This window comes from Sceloporus occidentalis, unplaced genomic scaffold (genome assembly GCF_023333645.1).
Source record: "Sceloporus occidentalis isolate IW3139 unplaced genomic scaffold, rSceOcc1.0.p SCAF_31, whole genome shotgun sequence".
Lineage (NCBI taxonomy): Eukaryota > Metazoa > Chordata > Lepidosauria > Squamata > Phrynosomatidae > Sceloporus > Sceloporus occidentalis.
The window spans coordinates 3,316,558-3,333,859 of record NW_028317011.1 but is presented as its reverse complement, the minus strand read 5'-3'; the positions used below and the strand labels follow the sequence as shown (position 1 = coordinate 3,333,859).

General features: G+C 37.9%; 1 protein-coding gene across 1 annotated transcript; it reads left to right on the top strand.

Moving 5' to 3' along the window:
• The first annotated feature begins 4,164 nt into the window (after window positions 1-4,164).
• LOC149298733 (RNA-binding protein 28-like) lies at window positions 4,165-15,550 on the top strand. The gene is made up of 19 exons (XM_089487068.1): window positions 4,165-4,282; window positions 4,685-4,843; window positions 6,457-6,551; window positions 7,362-7,437; window positions 7,570-7,662; window positions 7,938-8,009; window positions 8,489-8,576; window positions 9,079-9,236; window positions 9,508-9,592; window positions 9,813-9,922; window positions 10,600-10,673; window positions 11,486-11,621; window positions 11,793-11,857; window positions 12,163-12,321; window positions 12,913-13,062; window positions 13,391-13,465; window positions 13,637-14,070; window positions 14,934-15,045; window positions 15,419-15,550. The coding sequence occupies exons 1-19, from the start codon at window positions 4,165-4,167 to the stop codon at window positions 15,548-15,550; spliced, it is 2,391 nt and encodes a 796-aa protein (XP_089343194.1).
• The last annotated feature ends 1,752 nt before the right edge of the window (window positions 15,551-17,302 follow it).

The window sequence follows — 17,302 nt, the reverse complement described above, 5'->3', positions numbered from 1 at the left end:
ATTACATTTAAACGAATGCTATTTTGTTTGTAGAAGGTCCAGTTAGTTAAGTGCACCTATAAAAGCTGAAAAGTTTCTGATTATACATGTCGTCATATGTAATTATTTAATGTTATACGTCTTGTGTAATGCAATAACTTTCTTCTGTCCTCTAGCTGGCCGAAATTATGGAAAAACCGCTCTAGCAATTCTTGTAGAAAGCATCTCCTATCCACACAGGTGGATTGTTGGAGCTAATCCATCCTTATTTTAAAGGCAACAAAACAATTTCATTTTGTTCCAATAAACCACATTTATCAACAGACCTAGAGGCTGCCATTGTTGTCAGCCATGTGATTAATTTGGGGTGACATCCCCTGATCATACACATTTTCTTCTTGATCTAGTAAAGACCTCTTCTCCATATACATCTGAGTCTCACTGGTTGATGACAATTGATCCATATATTGTGTACTACAAAGCATTATGATAAGGGAGGCAGAATATTTATCTAGTAGATAATAGAGCTAGAGCACATACACATGACAAATATTATGCAAAAACTGAACTTGATTTAAAACACAAACCAATATATTTTTAAACAATGTGTTATTAGATACAAGTTTTAAAAAAAATAAAAAGGAACTGGTGCCTCTTTAATGAAACATGCAGTGCACTTGTGATAGCTAAGGAAAATATTTGGTAAAATAATCTAGGAATACTTACAAGTGGACCCAGAGTGAACACGTTGAGGGTTAGGTTTCCAACTGTGCACATTAGCTATGGGGCTAGACTTATTTTATGGGCACTATAGCACATTGAAGTATACTGCAGCCCAAGTTCTGCTACTTCCACCCATTTGCTCTTTGAAAAATGTCAATTATGTTAAAAACCAAGCAGTTTTGAGAGCCTGAAAAAGATATAGAAGGCACTGTTACATTAAATGGTTCCTTCTCATGTTAGTGTAATATATTTTTAGCTGTAAAACCAATTGGAAAGAAACAATAGGCAAGGAGCATGCCAGCAGCTTTGATTTTATGTGATCTTACATGAACTGACTGGCAGCTGAATTTAACTATAGGCAAACATAATCCTCTATTTTTCTAACATCTTCTGGATTAACATTTCATTAATGCAGATTTATGGCAAAAGCAACGTGTCAACCTGACAATAGCAGATGTATATTTATTAAATCTGGAACCATAATGTTTAAAGCAATAGGTGGGCCAATAGCCACATAATGATAATACATTTGGCAACCTGCTAGCTTATTATGTCCTGAGCTATCAGTATTTAGATCTTAAGTGTAAAGTACAATGATTGCTTTCCAGGTTACTGTATAACATTGGCACAGAAAAGAGGTTGCTGTGACCTAGGTAAACATTTTTTTCTTTTGTACAAATCGAGATATAAGGGTCATGTTTAAACAGTGAAGATTACAATGATAATTATTGGTTCACAATGTTCAGAAAGTTGAAAAATGGTGCAGAATCTATTAGTGCTACAGAAATACAAGTTAATGATAACTGTCATAGTTGCAATTGCACATGGTAACGTATGGTCACATAACTGTGCAATGCTAAAATCTGTAGATGTGAAAACACTCTGGATATGGGAGTGAGGAATATACACTCACTGGCCACTTTATTAGGTACACCTGTCGGATTTAAGTGACTTTGAACGTGACATTGTTGTTGGTGCGAGACAAGCTGGTCTGAGTATTTCAGAAACTGCCAATATACTGGGATTTTCCCACACAACCATCTCTAGGGTTTACGGAGGATGGTCTGAAAAAGAGAAAATATCCAGTGAGCTGCAGTTGTGTGGACGAAAATGCCTTGTTGATGTCAGAGGTCAGAGGTCAGAGGAGAGGGGCAGACAGGTTTGAGATGACAGAAAGGCAACAGTAACTCAAATAACTACTCGTTACAACCAAGGTATGCAGAATGCCATCTCTGAACGCACAAAACCTCGAACCTTGAAGCTGATGGGCTACAGCAGCAGACCACACTGGGTGCCACTCCTGTCGCTTAAGAACAGGAAACTGAGGCTACAATTTGCACATACTTACCAAAAATTGACAATGGAAGACTGGAAGAACATTGCCTAGTCTGATGAGTCTCGATTCCAGCTTCGTCATACAGATGGCAGGGTCAGACTTTGGCGTAAACAACATGGATCCATGCTGCCTTGCATCAACGGTTCAGGCTGGTGGTGATGTAATGGTGTGGTGGACATTTTCTTGGCACACTTTGGGCCCCTTAGCACCATTGAGCATCATTTAAACGCGACAGCCTACCTGAGAATTGTTGCTGACCATGTCCATCCCTTTATGACCATAATGTACCCCTCTTCTGATTGCTACTTCCAGCAGGATAATGTGAAAAAGCTCTCAAACTGGTTTCTTGAACATGGCAATAAGTTTACTGAACTCCAATGGCCTCCACGGTCACCAGATCTCAATCCAATAGAGCACCTTTGGGATGTGGTGGAAGAGGAGATTGCATCATGGATCTGCAGCCGACAAATCTGCAGCAACTGTGTGATGCCATCATGTCTATATGGACCAAATTCTCTGAGGAATGTTTCCAGCACCTTGTAGATGTTCAGTCAGTTCTGAAGGCAAAAGGGGTCCAGCCCGGTATTAGCAAGATATACCTAATAAAGTGGCCAGTGGTTGTATGTGATCAGTGATGCCTACATGCTTTAAAATGTTCATTGTCCATATACAGGAGCAGACCAGTTCTTGCACAAGAAGGAATTCCAGTTTTCTTAGACTGGTTGTAGTAATTCATGAAGTTTGCATACTTTGCCATAGTTTCTAACTTTGTGGAAACAGTTTGGGGCAACCTTTTCTATTCCAGCATGACTGTGCCCCAGCGCACATAGCAAGGTCTATAAAGAGGTCGATAGAAGAGTTTGGTGTGTAAGAACTTGACTGGTCTGCAAAGACCCATGACCTCAACCTCATCGAACACCTTTGGGATCAACCAGAACAGAAATTGCGAGCCAGGCCTTCTCAGCACCTGACCTCAAAAATGCTCTACTGGATGAATGGGCAAAAATTCCAACAGAAACACTGCAAAATCTTGTGGAAATCCTTCCCAGAAAGGTGGAAGTTGTTATAGCTGTAAAGGGAGACCAACTTCATACTAATGTCTATGTGTTAAGAATGCAATGTCATAAAAGTCCCTGTTGGTCAGGTGTCCCAATAATTTTGTCCATATAGTGTAGGTTTAGACCTCCAAGATATTACTTTTTAAAATTAATTTGCACTTGCTTTCTTTAATGTTTTTCTTATATATTTATTCTCATATGTTTAAATGTTTCGTACGTGTAACATTATGAAAGCATTAGGTTTGTTTATGACATAGAAGGGTATTTGATTAATAGTTCAGGAAGGGACAACAAGTCCGGTATATTTCAGGATATTTTGGATATTCTGGACCAGCTGCAGCAAGTCATAAGTACGAATGCTTTTTATGAATTTATGTCATGAAAGATCAGGACTCTTTTGGTTTGTTAATTATACCAATTGATCGTTGACAGTTAATAAAGGCATACCCTGCCTAACATAAGTAAATACCCAAGGCATTTCAAATGACCAAAGATGGATATTTTTTGGTAAATGTGGTATAGTATCGGTGGCTATTTATGTACTTAGTGCCAAAAAACCCCAAAAGATGGAAACATATTTTACCCAAATTAATATACATAAACACTTACTGCAATCTTACATTTTTATTGTGTTTTATTACTATGTAGTTATGTGAACTATAAAATAAATAATACCATGAATTAATTTATGAATGTTGCTATCAATCACAAAACGACACTTTCTGAGTTCAATATAACTTTGTATCTCCCAGTTCTGCAGGTGGAGAGAAAATTACATATAGTAGTATCAGGTTCAAAAAAGGGCAGCTGTAAACTACAGAGAATTGAGTTCGTTTCCCACGAAATTGATATTAACAATACAAGCAGTACCAGGGTACAATAAGATGTGCAAAATCAACACATGCTCCATATAGTACAATATCTAACGAGGGCCTGATGGTCGCGTCCCAGGTTTCTTGTCGGACGGTTTGAGATGGGACTTCCGGTTTGGGAAAGATGGCGGCGCCCAGTGACTAGCGTGGTGGTTCCTGGAGCGGATGAGAACTCGTTCGTAGTGGAGTGTACGAGATGTCTGGACTAACGTTATTTGTTCGCGGTCTCCCCGAGGATGCCAGTAGTGAGCAGCTGGAACAGATCTTCAGCGAGACCGGTCCTGTCAGACAGAGCTTTGTCGTGCGGGAGAGAGGTAGGAAAATAGGAAAAAGAACCGACGTGTCTTTGCGTGTGCATGTTTGTGGTTTTATTATTGACTGCCTAAGACACTCTGATTTCTTCAGGTTCTGCGTGACATATAACCAATCCCAGGCTGATTTAGCTACGGGCTTACCAAGTTCTTTCCACATACGGTGTATTTGCTCGTTTTAGCAGGGCCCTCCTCACCTGCTGTTAATGTTAGTAAAATTGTTGTATATATATATATATATATTTATAATTTCTTGTTTACCCATTGTACAGTACTGTGGAATATGATGGCGCTATATAAAACAATATGTAATTTGTCAATGTTTATTACTCTACCATTGAGTATATGTTTTTGAACTCATCTTATTGCAGATTATTTTACTATTTGTGTATCCTTCGTTGTCAGGTACAGAAAAATGCCGTGGATTTGGCTATGTTACGTATTCCATTCTGGAGGATGCTCAGAAAGCATTAAAGGAAATCAAGACTTACGATGGAAAAAAAATTGAGGTCCAAGTGGCCAAAAAGAAACTAAGGGACAAGGAAAAAAAAGGAAAAGTGAAAGGTGAGATTGTTATAACCAAGGCAATTTGTTCATTTTATATTCCTCTGAGGCTGGTGTAACATACAGGTAAATCAGAAGAGCCTCGCTGCTTGTTTACATTCTTGGTGGATGCAGCCTGGCTTTACTGTGTCTACAGATCTTGCATGTGTGACGCTACATATGCATTTACGCTCTCCTATTAACTTCTCCCCTAGCGGCTGGTTTAGCATCAATCCCCTGCAGATACCTGTGAGTACCAGTGGCAACCTGCTGTAAAAACAAAAACATATGGCCAGTAAGCCTTATGTAAAATATAACTCCTGGAGAGATGCGTTTTATGTGCCAGAAACGAATGGGGCAGTGACTTGTTATTGCGCCTTTCGGCTACATTTATGGTGTTTCATGTTGGTTAAGTATTGGATATTACATAAAATATTTTTCCAAAAATACAGTAAATAGAGACAGACTCAAAGCTGTTTAAAGTAATGGGAAATCAAAGGGATTTATTTGGTAATACAAGTTGAGATTAGTTGAAACATCTGTGCATACTGATTTAGTATGTATTAAAAAAAGGCATGTTTCTCTTGCAGACATAACAGTATTGATCCTGTCTAGTTAGTGAAGTAAAATGCCAGAAACATACTGATTTACTATATACGGTATTAGTTTTTCTTTCAAGAGATCCACACATTAATGGGCCCTTCGCAAAACATAACAAATAGCCATGATTATTTACCCTTTCTCCTTCTGCTTTCTTGTTTAAAACATATTGCCGACCTCTGCGTTTCCCTGTAGCAAAACAACGTTTATACGATAAATATCTTAAAATGGGAGAGAGTTGACGTGGCCTATGGTGTAAACCATAATAATAAGCACTGCAGCATTCAGTCCATCCCACTCCCCAGGAATCTCCACAGAGTCTTACTGACTCTAAAACACAGCATGGACAGCAGGAAGCTGGAGACCTCCACAGGAGCCAATAAAGATTAAAACTCTGCAGTGTATAATTATTTTATTGTCAGTCGTCCGCCACATTGATGTGCAGCAGCAAGGTTACGCAGACATGATGAGAATGGGGTTTTGTGGTTGCCCATAGGTAGAACCTGATAGGAATGTCTGCAGGAGAGTTGGAGTTTTACAATTTTTTTTATTTATTTTTTTTTATTTTTTTTTTAAGAAAGGCCAACATTGGCAGGTTCCTCCAGCAAGAAGGGCTGAGCTGATCCTTGATGTTGAGTAATTGAATGTGTGAGGAGCCTTTAATGAAATACAGTTAATTATAAATTAGACAGGGCCAGCCACCAGTGCACAATACATCTTTAAATAACTTCAGAATACTATTTTAAAGGACATTTAGAACAAATTTTTTCTAGTTTTATAGTGGAACCCTTCAAACAACTTTGGAATGTAAAAAAAAACAACAAAAAAACAAAAAAAAACCCCCTACTTTCCTCTTAAACCATTTTGGTAAGAAATTATCACCTTTTTGTTCACCTTTTGTTATGGATACATAGTTTTACATTGGAATGCATCATTAACCATTTTTTTGCATCCAAAACACGTTTTTAGAAACCAGTCCTCTACTAGCTAATTCTATATCCATTTATCATTCTTTCGTTTTTATTTTTCAGCAGAAACCATTACGGAACCAAAGAATGTGAAAAAGTCTAATGAGATAAAAGCACACCAGAGGAAGGCCAGGCTAATCATCCGAAACTTGAGCTTTAAGGTACAGGAATGGATGTGATGTTTAATTTCTATTTTTTTAGTTGGTAGGATTTGCCAGCAAAGGAGGAATATATTGCATTTAAAGGACAAAAGTGGTTGCGGTATCAAACTCGACAATGGAGACAATACCATATTCCTCACGTGTAAAAAAAAAAACAAAAAAAAAACAAACAAGCAAACAAACGTTAGAACTATGCAATTTAAAGGCAGATGAGAACCATTCTTCCCATCAATGACAGCGCTGGAAGATATGGATATTAGAATATGGACAAAACTCGTACTTGGGTGCCTTAGAACTGCCAAACATGGCAGTGGAAAAGGAAAATACGACAGCATAGGAAAACTAGTCTGCCCCAAAAAATATAATTTTAATTTAATGTGTATATTTAATTAGTGATATCGGTAAATAAAAAAAAAAAACTTATCAAGGGTGTAGTACATACAGCATATAAAAGTAAAAATAAGCGTTTGGTTCTCGGCAGGTTTTATACAATTCCAGAACATAAATGTCGGTCTCCTCATGCTAGCTAGAAAGCCCGCTGGCAGTAGAAATAAATGGATGCTGCAGCAATAAATAATTTAATTTCAAGACATGACAAAAAAAAGGGGAGGAAAACCAGACAACACCTTACATGTTTCACGTCCACGGTTGCTTAATCATAGCTTGATGCTCACTACTGGGTAGATTTGAATAATGTAGTTATTGGATTTCATAACAACCTTGAATATAGTTTGCTGTGTTAGTTAAGTGTTTTATGTACAGGATTGTGCTTTGTATTCAATGTGTGTCATGCTTTGTATCTGCTTATAGTGCTCTGAAGATGATCTTAGGAGTCATTTCTCCACATTTGGGACCGTACTGGAGGTCAACATACCAACAAAACCAGGTACAGCTGGTTCTTGAAATCAATGGCAAAACATGTACATATTGCATCAGCTTGTATTAAGTTGTTTTATTTTTATTTTATTGTTATAAAGACATCCTGATCTTAAGTGTTCCACACTTCTCATTTATTTAGATGGCAAAATGCGAGGGTTTGCTTTTGTTCAGTTTAAGAATATGCTGGAAGCTAGTAAGGCCTTGAAAGGCACCAACATGAAGGTCATTAAAGGTATGTTCAGTTTGTGTGTGGGCTGCTCCGTAGCACTTTCCTGGGACATGTGTTTAGAGCTGTTTTTACACTTATTTTGGCTCATTTCTATCCCGACATTTATTTTAGGGTAAGCTCTTCTAATTTTCTACTTCATCCTATATTTTTTTTCCTTTTTTTTTTTCTCTTCGTTCTTCCCGAACTTCTTGGTAACCTTATTTTATAGTGCATAAGCTACTGTGCAGCAGTGTTACGTTGATGTTGTGGCTTTACTTACAGTGGTCTATCTTTTACAGGTCGGACAATTGCTGTAGACTGGGCAGTGGCGAAGGATAAGTACACAGCCACTCAGGGGGTGGCTTCCACTGGTATGTGTAAATTTCTCTTAAATATGTTGAAATCCCAAGGTTCTTTTTTTTTTCTTCTTATAGTACTTGTCATGTTCACGTTAATACCCCCTTATATTTTCTAATTATTTCACACCATCACTCAAATGTATCTTTGTCATCTTGGCTGCCATCAATAGCCAGGCAGATATCTCTTCTCCCTTAAGAGCAAAGGTTTCAGTAGCCCAGTATCTATTGTTGGTCCTACCGTCTTTATCCTTCTACTTTAATATAGTATTTTTCTTTAACTTCTCTGGATGCTTTTACTTTTCTTCAATGAGGGCATATATATTGGCAAGACACACATGAAAGCTACAAAATATTTCTTAAATATATGTGTAACTGTTCGTAGCAGATGTATACTTTAATAGCAACTATTAAATATAATTGATATGGTTCAAAATGGGCATCCCGGAATATGTGTTAATATTTTATAATGTTTTTTTTTAACGGAACAAAAGATAGCACTGAAGGTATAAAGGCTACTCCTGACGAAAATGAACAGGATGATAGTCGGTCAGAGGAGTTGGGAGACTCTGAACAGGAAGAGTCTGAGAAGGAAGAAGAAAGTGATGATGAGGATGAGGAGGAGGAGGAACCCGATGAGCAAAACAAACAATCAAAGGAAACTAAATCAAAGGAAAAGTGAGTGCAGGGCATTCATTGATATGGAAATAAAATTAAATGTCATGGTTTTGTCTTCAGTGATAGCACTTACAGATCAGAAGTAAAGTTTTCTAATGGAACACGGCCCTCTGTGGTATTCAAGGTGAAGTTGCATGTGCCATTCTTACTTTGCTCATTCAGTGTCACAAAACCATTATTTATGTGGGCTTTAAAGCTCAAAGAATAGTTGTTTTTTTTGTGTTTGACATAAAGACTTAGTTCCTTATTTTTAAACTAAATCTCGTAAACAATTTATACTTATTTAAAAGCAGAAGGCACAACCTAAAGGCAGTTTTAATTTTCTTAAAGTTATAGTGGTGGAATTGATAGTTCTCCTTTTAGGTTTTAAATGGTTTTCTTGGTTGCATTGTTTTTGTAATATCAGACTTGTGAAGTCATCCCAAGATTCTCAAGACTCTGAGAGTGATGATAAAAGTAATGACAGTCAAAGCGAGGATGATGATGACGACGATGACAAATCTGCAGATTCTGAGTCCGAGAGTGATGAATTTGATTTGGATAATTCGGACACCAAGAAAAAAGGTATTGGTATCTGGATGTTCTCCAAAGTTATCTTTGGGTATTCTTTATTCATGTCATGTGTTGGCACCTGACATGGTATGCTATGGTTGATGTAGAATTTGGACTTCTAGTGGCTCAATATAAATTGAAATACAAGAGTTGTCGTCTGAGGAGAGTCAAGTTGCTAAGCTACACATCAGAGGCAAGTTAACTTTTCTGGCGTAGAGATTAAAACTTTTGGTGTACAGTGATTAGAGTGCACGCAAATGACAAGGCTTACTATGTTTATCAGGTAAAAAGAGAGGAACCAAGGAAGAAGTAAAAAAGAAGCGAACTTTACCGTCTGATGTCAATGAAGGAAAGACGTTGTTCATCAGGTAAGTTCCGCTTGTGCTAACCTTTTCTTTCATGTTTTGTACCATGCATTGTTAATGTTCAGGCTCTCCGCACTGAGGTTTATAAAGACTAACCCGTGGAATATAGAATATAACTTAATGTTTCATAGCACCATTTTTATTGTGTGCTAGATATGACTTATTTTTGGCCCTCTGTCTCTTCTGCGATAGAATTACTTATTTTTGGCTTTTCCCAACCAAGGAACCTATCTTTTAATTCTGAGGAGGAAGATCTGGAGAAGTTGTTGCTTCAATTTGGAAATATTAAGTATGTTAAGATAGTGCTGCATCCTGACACAGAGAATTCTAAAGGTCAGTGACGCTTGTTGTATGGAAATGTTTAGGTTTTTGTTTTTTTACCCTCTTGTACTCTTCGTGGAAGACCAGCTCTGGGTGTTTTGGGTGTGTTAAGGGGAAACAGTGGGGGGATGCATTTTAACAATTAGTTTTTTTTCTGCATCTGTGAATCTACACTGCTAAGCAGGCCTGGTGATAAGCTCTCAAACGTATATCCTCCTGGGCAAAATTAGGGTGTTCCCAGTTGTAGCAAAAATGCTTAAGGCATGTATTGGCACCACTTTTAGTGCTAAAAAATTAATTTAGAAATGTTGCCGACCATGCAAATACCCATCACGGTATTCATTTATGAATCGGCTTGGGCTTTAAGGTTCTGGAATGGCTTCTGCATATCTGGACACATTTTCATTGCTAATAGCTTGGTATATGGTTTATCAGTCCTGCGTTGTTCTGTTTTAGGTATTACTGTTAAAGTACTGTTGTCGTGTACTTTGGCGGCTTAATCACATAAAACATTGAAACTTTTTTTTTGTTACTTGAATAAAGTGAAGCATAATTTTACATAATTATTTCTGGAATTGGTTTCCACATGCAGTGTTAGGAATGCTGTTTCTAATGCTGCATTTAGTTATAAATTGTCAAATTCAGCAGAGTAGGTTGAACAGCACCTTCTAATCCGTATTTTATTCCAGGCTGTGCCTTTGTTCAGTTTGTGGATAAAGCAGCCTCTGAGAAGTGTTTGGCAGCGGCCAAGGATGATTCAGAGGTACATACATTTGGGATATATAATGGTAAAAGGGATTTTTATTGAAATGTCTTTTTGTATTGCTCTAAATAGTCTACAGGGTATAAATGTCCTAAAAATATAATTGAGAAAACCTTGCACCCTTATTGTAGAAGAAAGAAACTTTACACAAGAATTATTGTGCATTCTGGCACAATGTTGTTGCTACTGGCACCTTAACTAACTGCAAGCATGATTGTGGCCTAAACCATATGTTCCATTATGTTAAAGGAACATCTCAACCTCCTTACTGAATACATTTTTTGTGAACACTAGTGCTTTTCTATGGCGTCCAATTTGATATATTTGCTTCTTGGGTTTGCCAAGTATTGCATGTCTGAATGGAAATTGCTAGCCTTAGAGTTATACCTTAATTCCTTAGTGGCAGGCTGCGTGTGCGTGTGTGTGTGTCACGGGCAAAGCATGCAAGAAATTTATTTTAATTGTGGGCACCTAAACCATGCGGATGGTCATTGTTGTAGCTTTTATCTGTTTACAAAGTGTGCCAATATATTGATAAAGGGTTGAAAATTTAAGCTATAGTTATGTTTGATATACACATTTTGTAGCGACGTTTATATATAAAGGTTATCTAATGACACATTGCCATCTGTAGAGTGGCAGGGGCTCTTTGAGTACAGTCTGCTTCACTGTATCATTGTCCCTGACGTTTACCTTGCCTATTGGCGTTCCCCAGCTAAATGCATATTCCTTTTCACAAAATATACAGATCTATTTGCTTTTGAGGGAATTGTTGTATGTGCTTATTTCAGTTTATGTATGATTTTTCCCAGAATGGAGGTCTTAGGCTTGATGGCAGGAAGTTGGCAATAGATCTCGCAGTGACCAGGGAACAAGCCGTGAAGCTGCGGGAGAAGACGGTCAGGAAACCCACAGGAGTCAGAAACCTGTACCTAGCCAGAGAAGGAAGTTAGTATCTACACTGAGCTTTATTTCACAAAAGACAATAAGGAACACCATTAGGAGCGTATGTGTATATTGCTGTGCTCAATCCACGATGATTGCTTAGTGTCCACTCAAGTCCAGTTTCACAAGTTTTTTTTCCAGCTCTTCTGTTTTAAAAGTGTTTTCTTTTTACAGTGATTCGTGAAGGAACTAAAGCTGCAGAAGGTGTGAGTGCAGAAGATCTGGCCAAAAGGGCTCGGGTAAGTGATGACCCAATTATATTCTATATTGTATGACAGGTCATTCTGTAACAAAAGGTATTTCACATAAGTTTTTAACCAACTTGGTCATCATTTGTAGGACATATACAGTTCTTAAAATTGGATATCAAAAGTGAGCATATTTGAGCCTTGTAACATGGCCATCTTTTGTACCTAATGTGCTGTTTGGTAATAAAAACTAATCTGATCTCACACTAATAGGAGAATACCCATGGCAATTGACAAAAATACCCGAGTACATTACTGATTGTGTTTTACTTTATTTTTGGTTTTGTCTTCAACAGTTTGCAGAGATTAAGCGTCAAAAGTTAAAGTTACAGCATATCTTTGTATCCAGAACCCGTCTCTGTGTTCACAACCTTCCTAAATCTGTGGATGACAAAAAACTGCGCCAGCTATTTCTAACAGGAGCGGGTGGAGGAAAATCTGTTAAAATCAAGGAAGTAAGTGGGTACCCCCATGCCTTGGAACATTGGCATTGGTAGTGCTAGCGGACAGTGTCCGAATCTAGAACATTTGCTGCTTTAGCTCTGCTCCTTGAATTTAAAAACACTGTTTGGAGAGAAAAAAGGCTGAGGTAATTGAAAAAAAATGAGTAGTTCAGATAAAGTTTGTTTAGCAGAGCTACACTTTTCAAGGCATTGTTATTTAAATACTTGATGTTTAGAATGTGATTGTGCAGGGTTTTTTTTTTTCTTCAGCCTTGTAATTCTTATTTTTGTACTTGGTTTAACTCATTGCTCATTCACCACATTCATTCTTTCTCCTCTAGTGGTAAGGTTCAGTACTGAGTCATCCAGCCAAAACGGGCAGAACCAACAGACACTAAATGTTTCTCAAATCAGTCTTTAAAATTTTAAAGGAGCAGTCAGAAATAATTTATGCTGATGCACCCTTTCCCTTAGTAGCAACAGTATGATGTGAGCTGTGGTTAGATTTTATGTAGATTTTATGTCCATTCATTTGTCAACACCACCTTTAAAAATACAGAGTATAAAGTTTTTTAATTTTTTTTTTTTTTTATTTCCACTAAGTGTCGAGTGATGAGGGATCTGAAAGGCGTTGGAGGAAATCATAAAGGCCAATCTCTCGGGTATGCATTTGTGGAGTTTGCAGAACACGATCATGCCATTGCAGCCTTGAGGCAGGTCAACAACAACCCTGATATCTTTGGGCCAAAGAAGGTGAGACATAGATTTGACTTTGAAAGGTGTGAAGCAGTTGGTGAGTGATGTAAATAAAGCAGCTATTACGTGATGGTGTGGAGGGTGAATTTATTATATAGTAAACCAGACATGGCAAAGAGAGAATTTGTTCCCGCCAAATCTCAGGCAAGCACTAAGCTCCTTGAGAGTAGAGACCATTTTAATGTTACTGTGTTTGCTCCTTACTTGGCATGTTCTGGTTTTGGCTTGATCGTAGTTACAATGCTGTACGTTAACTGTATTTAGCAACTTACTGTTTCTGAGAAATACCTAGAAGCTTTGTTTTGGTTTGTTTTTTTCCGTGCAGAGGCCAATTGTGGAATTCTCTCTGGAGGACTTGAATAAGCTGAAGATTAAAGAGAAAAGGACACAGAGAAGCCTGGTAAGTTGACAAATATACCCTGCCTTCTCTTGTAGCAATCTCTCTAAGAGATTATGCAATTTATTATAAGGACATCATACCAAAAATAGTGGCCTTCCATTTTGGGAAAGCTTAAAGGTGGGCTTACCTGCAATATGTGCAGTAATATTGACCTGTGTTCATTCTTTACAGGAAATTCTAAGGCAGAAGCAGGCTAAGGCTCAGGCATTTGGTACTGGTCTGCCAGCTCAAGGGAACCCTAGAAAGAAGGCAGTTGGTAAAGGAGGTGTCTCCATAACACAACATAGTCCTGCTGCAGGGAAAAAAGGACAGCAAAAACAAGAGAAAGCTGCTACCGTTGAGGGTGAAAAGGCAAAGCCTGCAAAGGGAACCCATAATAAGAAACAACCAGCAGCCCCAGATGCTCCAAGACCACCCAAGAGAGGACTACCTGAGAATACTAATGAAGAGTTAACAGGTGGAAATCAGGGGGAGAAAGGCTCACCTGGCACTGCGGGATGGTCTGGATTTAAAACCAAACAAGAAGTGGAACAAGAGGAACTACCAGATGGGACCAAAAGGAGGAAAGTCCTACCAATGCCTTCTCACAAAGGTCCCAAAATAAGGTGAGTGGAGAATAAAAACATTTGTAGGCATCTCTTCTGTTTAAACGCAAGCATACCTGTTGCATTCATTTCGTTAATCTTAACCACATTAACCTAAGAGCACTTGAAAGAAAATAGTTTAAAGGGGCAGTTTACATCCATTCTAAAGTATGAAATGAATAGGACTGCATTTCGAACATCCACAGGGGTCTGAACAGATCCCTGCCTACAGCATTCCCAGAGCCAGTGCTGGAGCTGACAAGAGCTGCGTAATATTATGTGCACGGAAATGTGTTCAGCTGAATACATCTTCTGCATGGTGTGTGTATGTGGTGGTGGGGGGGGTACTTGTAAGTGCTAAATGTATATGGGGGATTTTGCAGAATCCTCCTGTACATTTGCTATAAAAATATTAAAGCAGCTAATTAAATTCATTAAAGTTCATATGATGACTGGGAAGTACCATTAATGAAAGCTTATCCCAAAACTGATAAATGAACATCATATTATATCCAAATTACAGATGGATACAGCAGCCATTTATGTGAGATTTAGTTCTTTAGGACACCTGTCATTTTCTAACAGTTTTATCTTGTTTATGATAACTCTGGGACAGGGGCCATTTAAATTGAAATCTCGTAGTTCTCACAGACTATGGGATACAGTGAAAAGTTGCCCTATCCCGTGGCAAAAAATATTGAGATCCTTCTTACCACATCCTTGCCTTTGTAGTAAAGGTGTATGGGCCATCGGCCATGTACATTTTATCTCTGGGGACAGGGCTGTAACTCCGCATTCACGTTGCCTGTACCTAAGGGAACCTGGAGGGAAGGTTTACTTTCTCTCAGTACCGTTTTTGGTAGTTGTATTATCTTGCTTTTCAGGCTTCGTGATAAGGGAAAAGTTCAGCTGTTGCCACCAAAGAAACCAAAAACACAGAGGCAGAGCCGGAAACAGCGTCAAAGTGTAACTGCTGCAAAACAGGTGAGTCTGAACGTTTGTATTATTGAAACGGAACCTGAAATTTTGATGCTAGAACACTGTAAGCTTTTCTCCCCTTAATTCACATGGGCTCCATGGTTCAAAAGCTTACAATGAGTAATAGTACGAGAGTATGTCCCTGAACAGTTGGCTTTCTACAATTGGAAATGGCTGATCTTTAGAATACGTTGTATGAGTTGGAAAGCTTTCTTTCAATTTTATTGATGTAGTTCTCTACATAGGCCACAGAATGACCTTTCAGTTAATGTTTTATTTTACTCTTTGTAAAATTAATCTTTTTGGTCTGTTAGAATTAAGCAGTGTTTAACAATTATGTTGTGAAATTGTGTCTTGGTACTTGTCACTAATGTTAGCATCATCTTTTCAGGTGAAGAAGCAACCAAACAGAAGTCAAGCAGAGACTCGCTTCAACCAACTTGTAGAGCAGTATAAACATAAAATTTTGGGCAAGTCTAGTGCCCAAACCCCCGTGAAAAGGAGCAAGTGGTTTGAAGATTGAGGGTTTTTTTTGTTATCAAATGTAGATACACCAGACCAGATATACCAACTTAGTGTGTTTGCCACTTTACAAAGCGATAAGTGGCCCAGGACAATTGTTTTCATGTAATTTTATCATTCTGTCATCTGAAGTATGCTCTGAGGTATCTCTCAAGACCACTCTACTTGTGTATTGAAATGTACAGTAACACCCCTGTATCTGAATCAAATTACCAAAAAAAGAGAGTAGTGCGAGGTTCAGCAAGTCAGCAGTTGTCAGCTGTTTTTAGAAGAGTTAATGGATTTTGTCTTCCTAAAGGGGTTTCCCAGGGGTGGGATGTGGCCGTGCTAGAGCTTTGAGAAACTGACTGCTGTCAAATTATAGAAATGGCTGTATGTTGAATGCCTGAGGTTGGCACTGACCTTATTATTCAAAAGCAGAATATTGTGCAAAAAAAAAATGGGTCTATGTCAAAATATATTTCAAAAAGACCAGCACCGAGTCACCTTGCAAATATTTTGGAATGACATAAAAATGCTAGTATGTTTGACCCTCTGTCTTGGCAAAAATGTTTTTTCCTGTTAATTTAAGGTTGTTTCTCTTAACATATCTGTGTTGCTGCCTTAGTTCCTTTTTTGTGTGAAATATCATCCAAATTTGCTATGATAAGCTGACATAAATGCTCTATTCTTAACAGACTGAATCTGGTATTGATGGTTTAATAATGTTCTATATGTAGCACACCCTTTTGCAGAGAATTGCCTTTCATGTATGTATGTTTAAGACCTTTTATAGCTAATTTTACTGTAGGGTGTTTTTATATAAATCTCTTCAATATGAAATAGTTGATATTTTTACTGTCACTGTTTACCATTAAAATACCAGAAACCCAGTGCATTTTTGTAGCCCATCTTCCATCATCCAGAAATACAACTTGCAACATGTTATCCCATGTTAACATATTTCAGTATTTCAATATTAAGCGTTACATATTACTGTATACAACATTGGTTATTGCTGCATGTGGCTTCCTCTTGAAGAACATAGCACAGAAAATACCATAAGAGATCTGCACTATATCTACCTTAAGAAGGGAAGCCTACTACTTAATATGGAGCCAGACCCATGCAAATCCTGAAATAAGTTGTTCCTCCATTGATTGAAGGTTATTGCCTGTGGCATTCTAAGCAAAAAAGCTTCAAAGGAACGTAGGTAGGTTCACATTAAGTTTATAGGCCCCTATATATATTTACACTTTGACAATATTTAGTGATGAACAGAGCAGTGGTCAAAGTTGGGGTGTTAAATGGGAGCAGTGTTTTCGGGGCATGGAGTATGTATTTTTATTGTCTCCGTATATCACTAAATGCTGTCAAGCCAAAGGAACGAGGATCACAAGAAGCTCACCCACAGTTGCAGCTACAAAAGTCTAAAGCGAAAAACTTTATCCCCCCTCCCGGAAACGACATGGTTTATTTGAGGTTTGAGGAAAACCTAACCAGATCAAAATGTTTTCTTTTGTTGTGGCGCAATAAAAATGAATAACTTTTGCGGCTGTCACGATAGTGATACCACCCCCACGTTTTCAAGGTGTATCACCTATTCCTGAAAAGTAGTTATAACCTGTTAGATAATACCTTTTGTAAACCTCTTTTCATTTCCTTAAATGCAGTTCCAAGACAAAACAACTGATGTCACTAGAGGACCACAATTAAATGTTAAACTGCAAAAAAAAATAAAAAAATCTAGTGATTTAATGTCATGCACTATAAA

What these genes read in the sequence shown, in the direction of transcription:
- LOC149298733 (XM_089487068.1), top strand. Translation starts at nt 4,165, where the DNA reads ATGTCTGGACTAACGTTATTTGTTCGCGGTCTCCCCGAGGATGCCAGT. An exon ending in TCAGGGGGTGGCTTCCACTG is followed by an intron (nt 8,010 to 8,488) that starts GTATGTGTAAAT and finishes ACGGAACAAAAG; the next exon opens with ATAGCACTGAAGGTATAAAG. An exon ending in AAAGGACACAGAGAAGCCTG is followed by an intron (nt 13,466 to 13,636) that starts GTAAGTTGACAA and finishes CATTCTTTACAG; the next exon opens with GAAATTCTAAGGCAGAAGCA.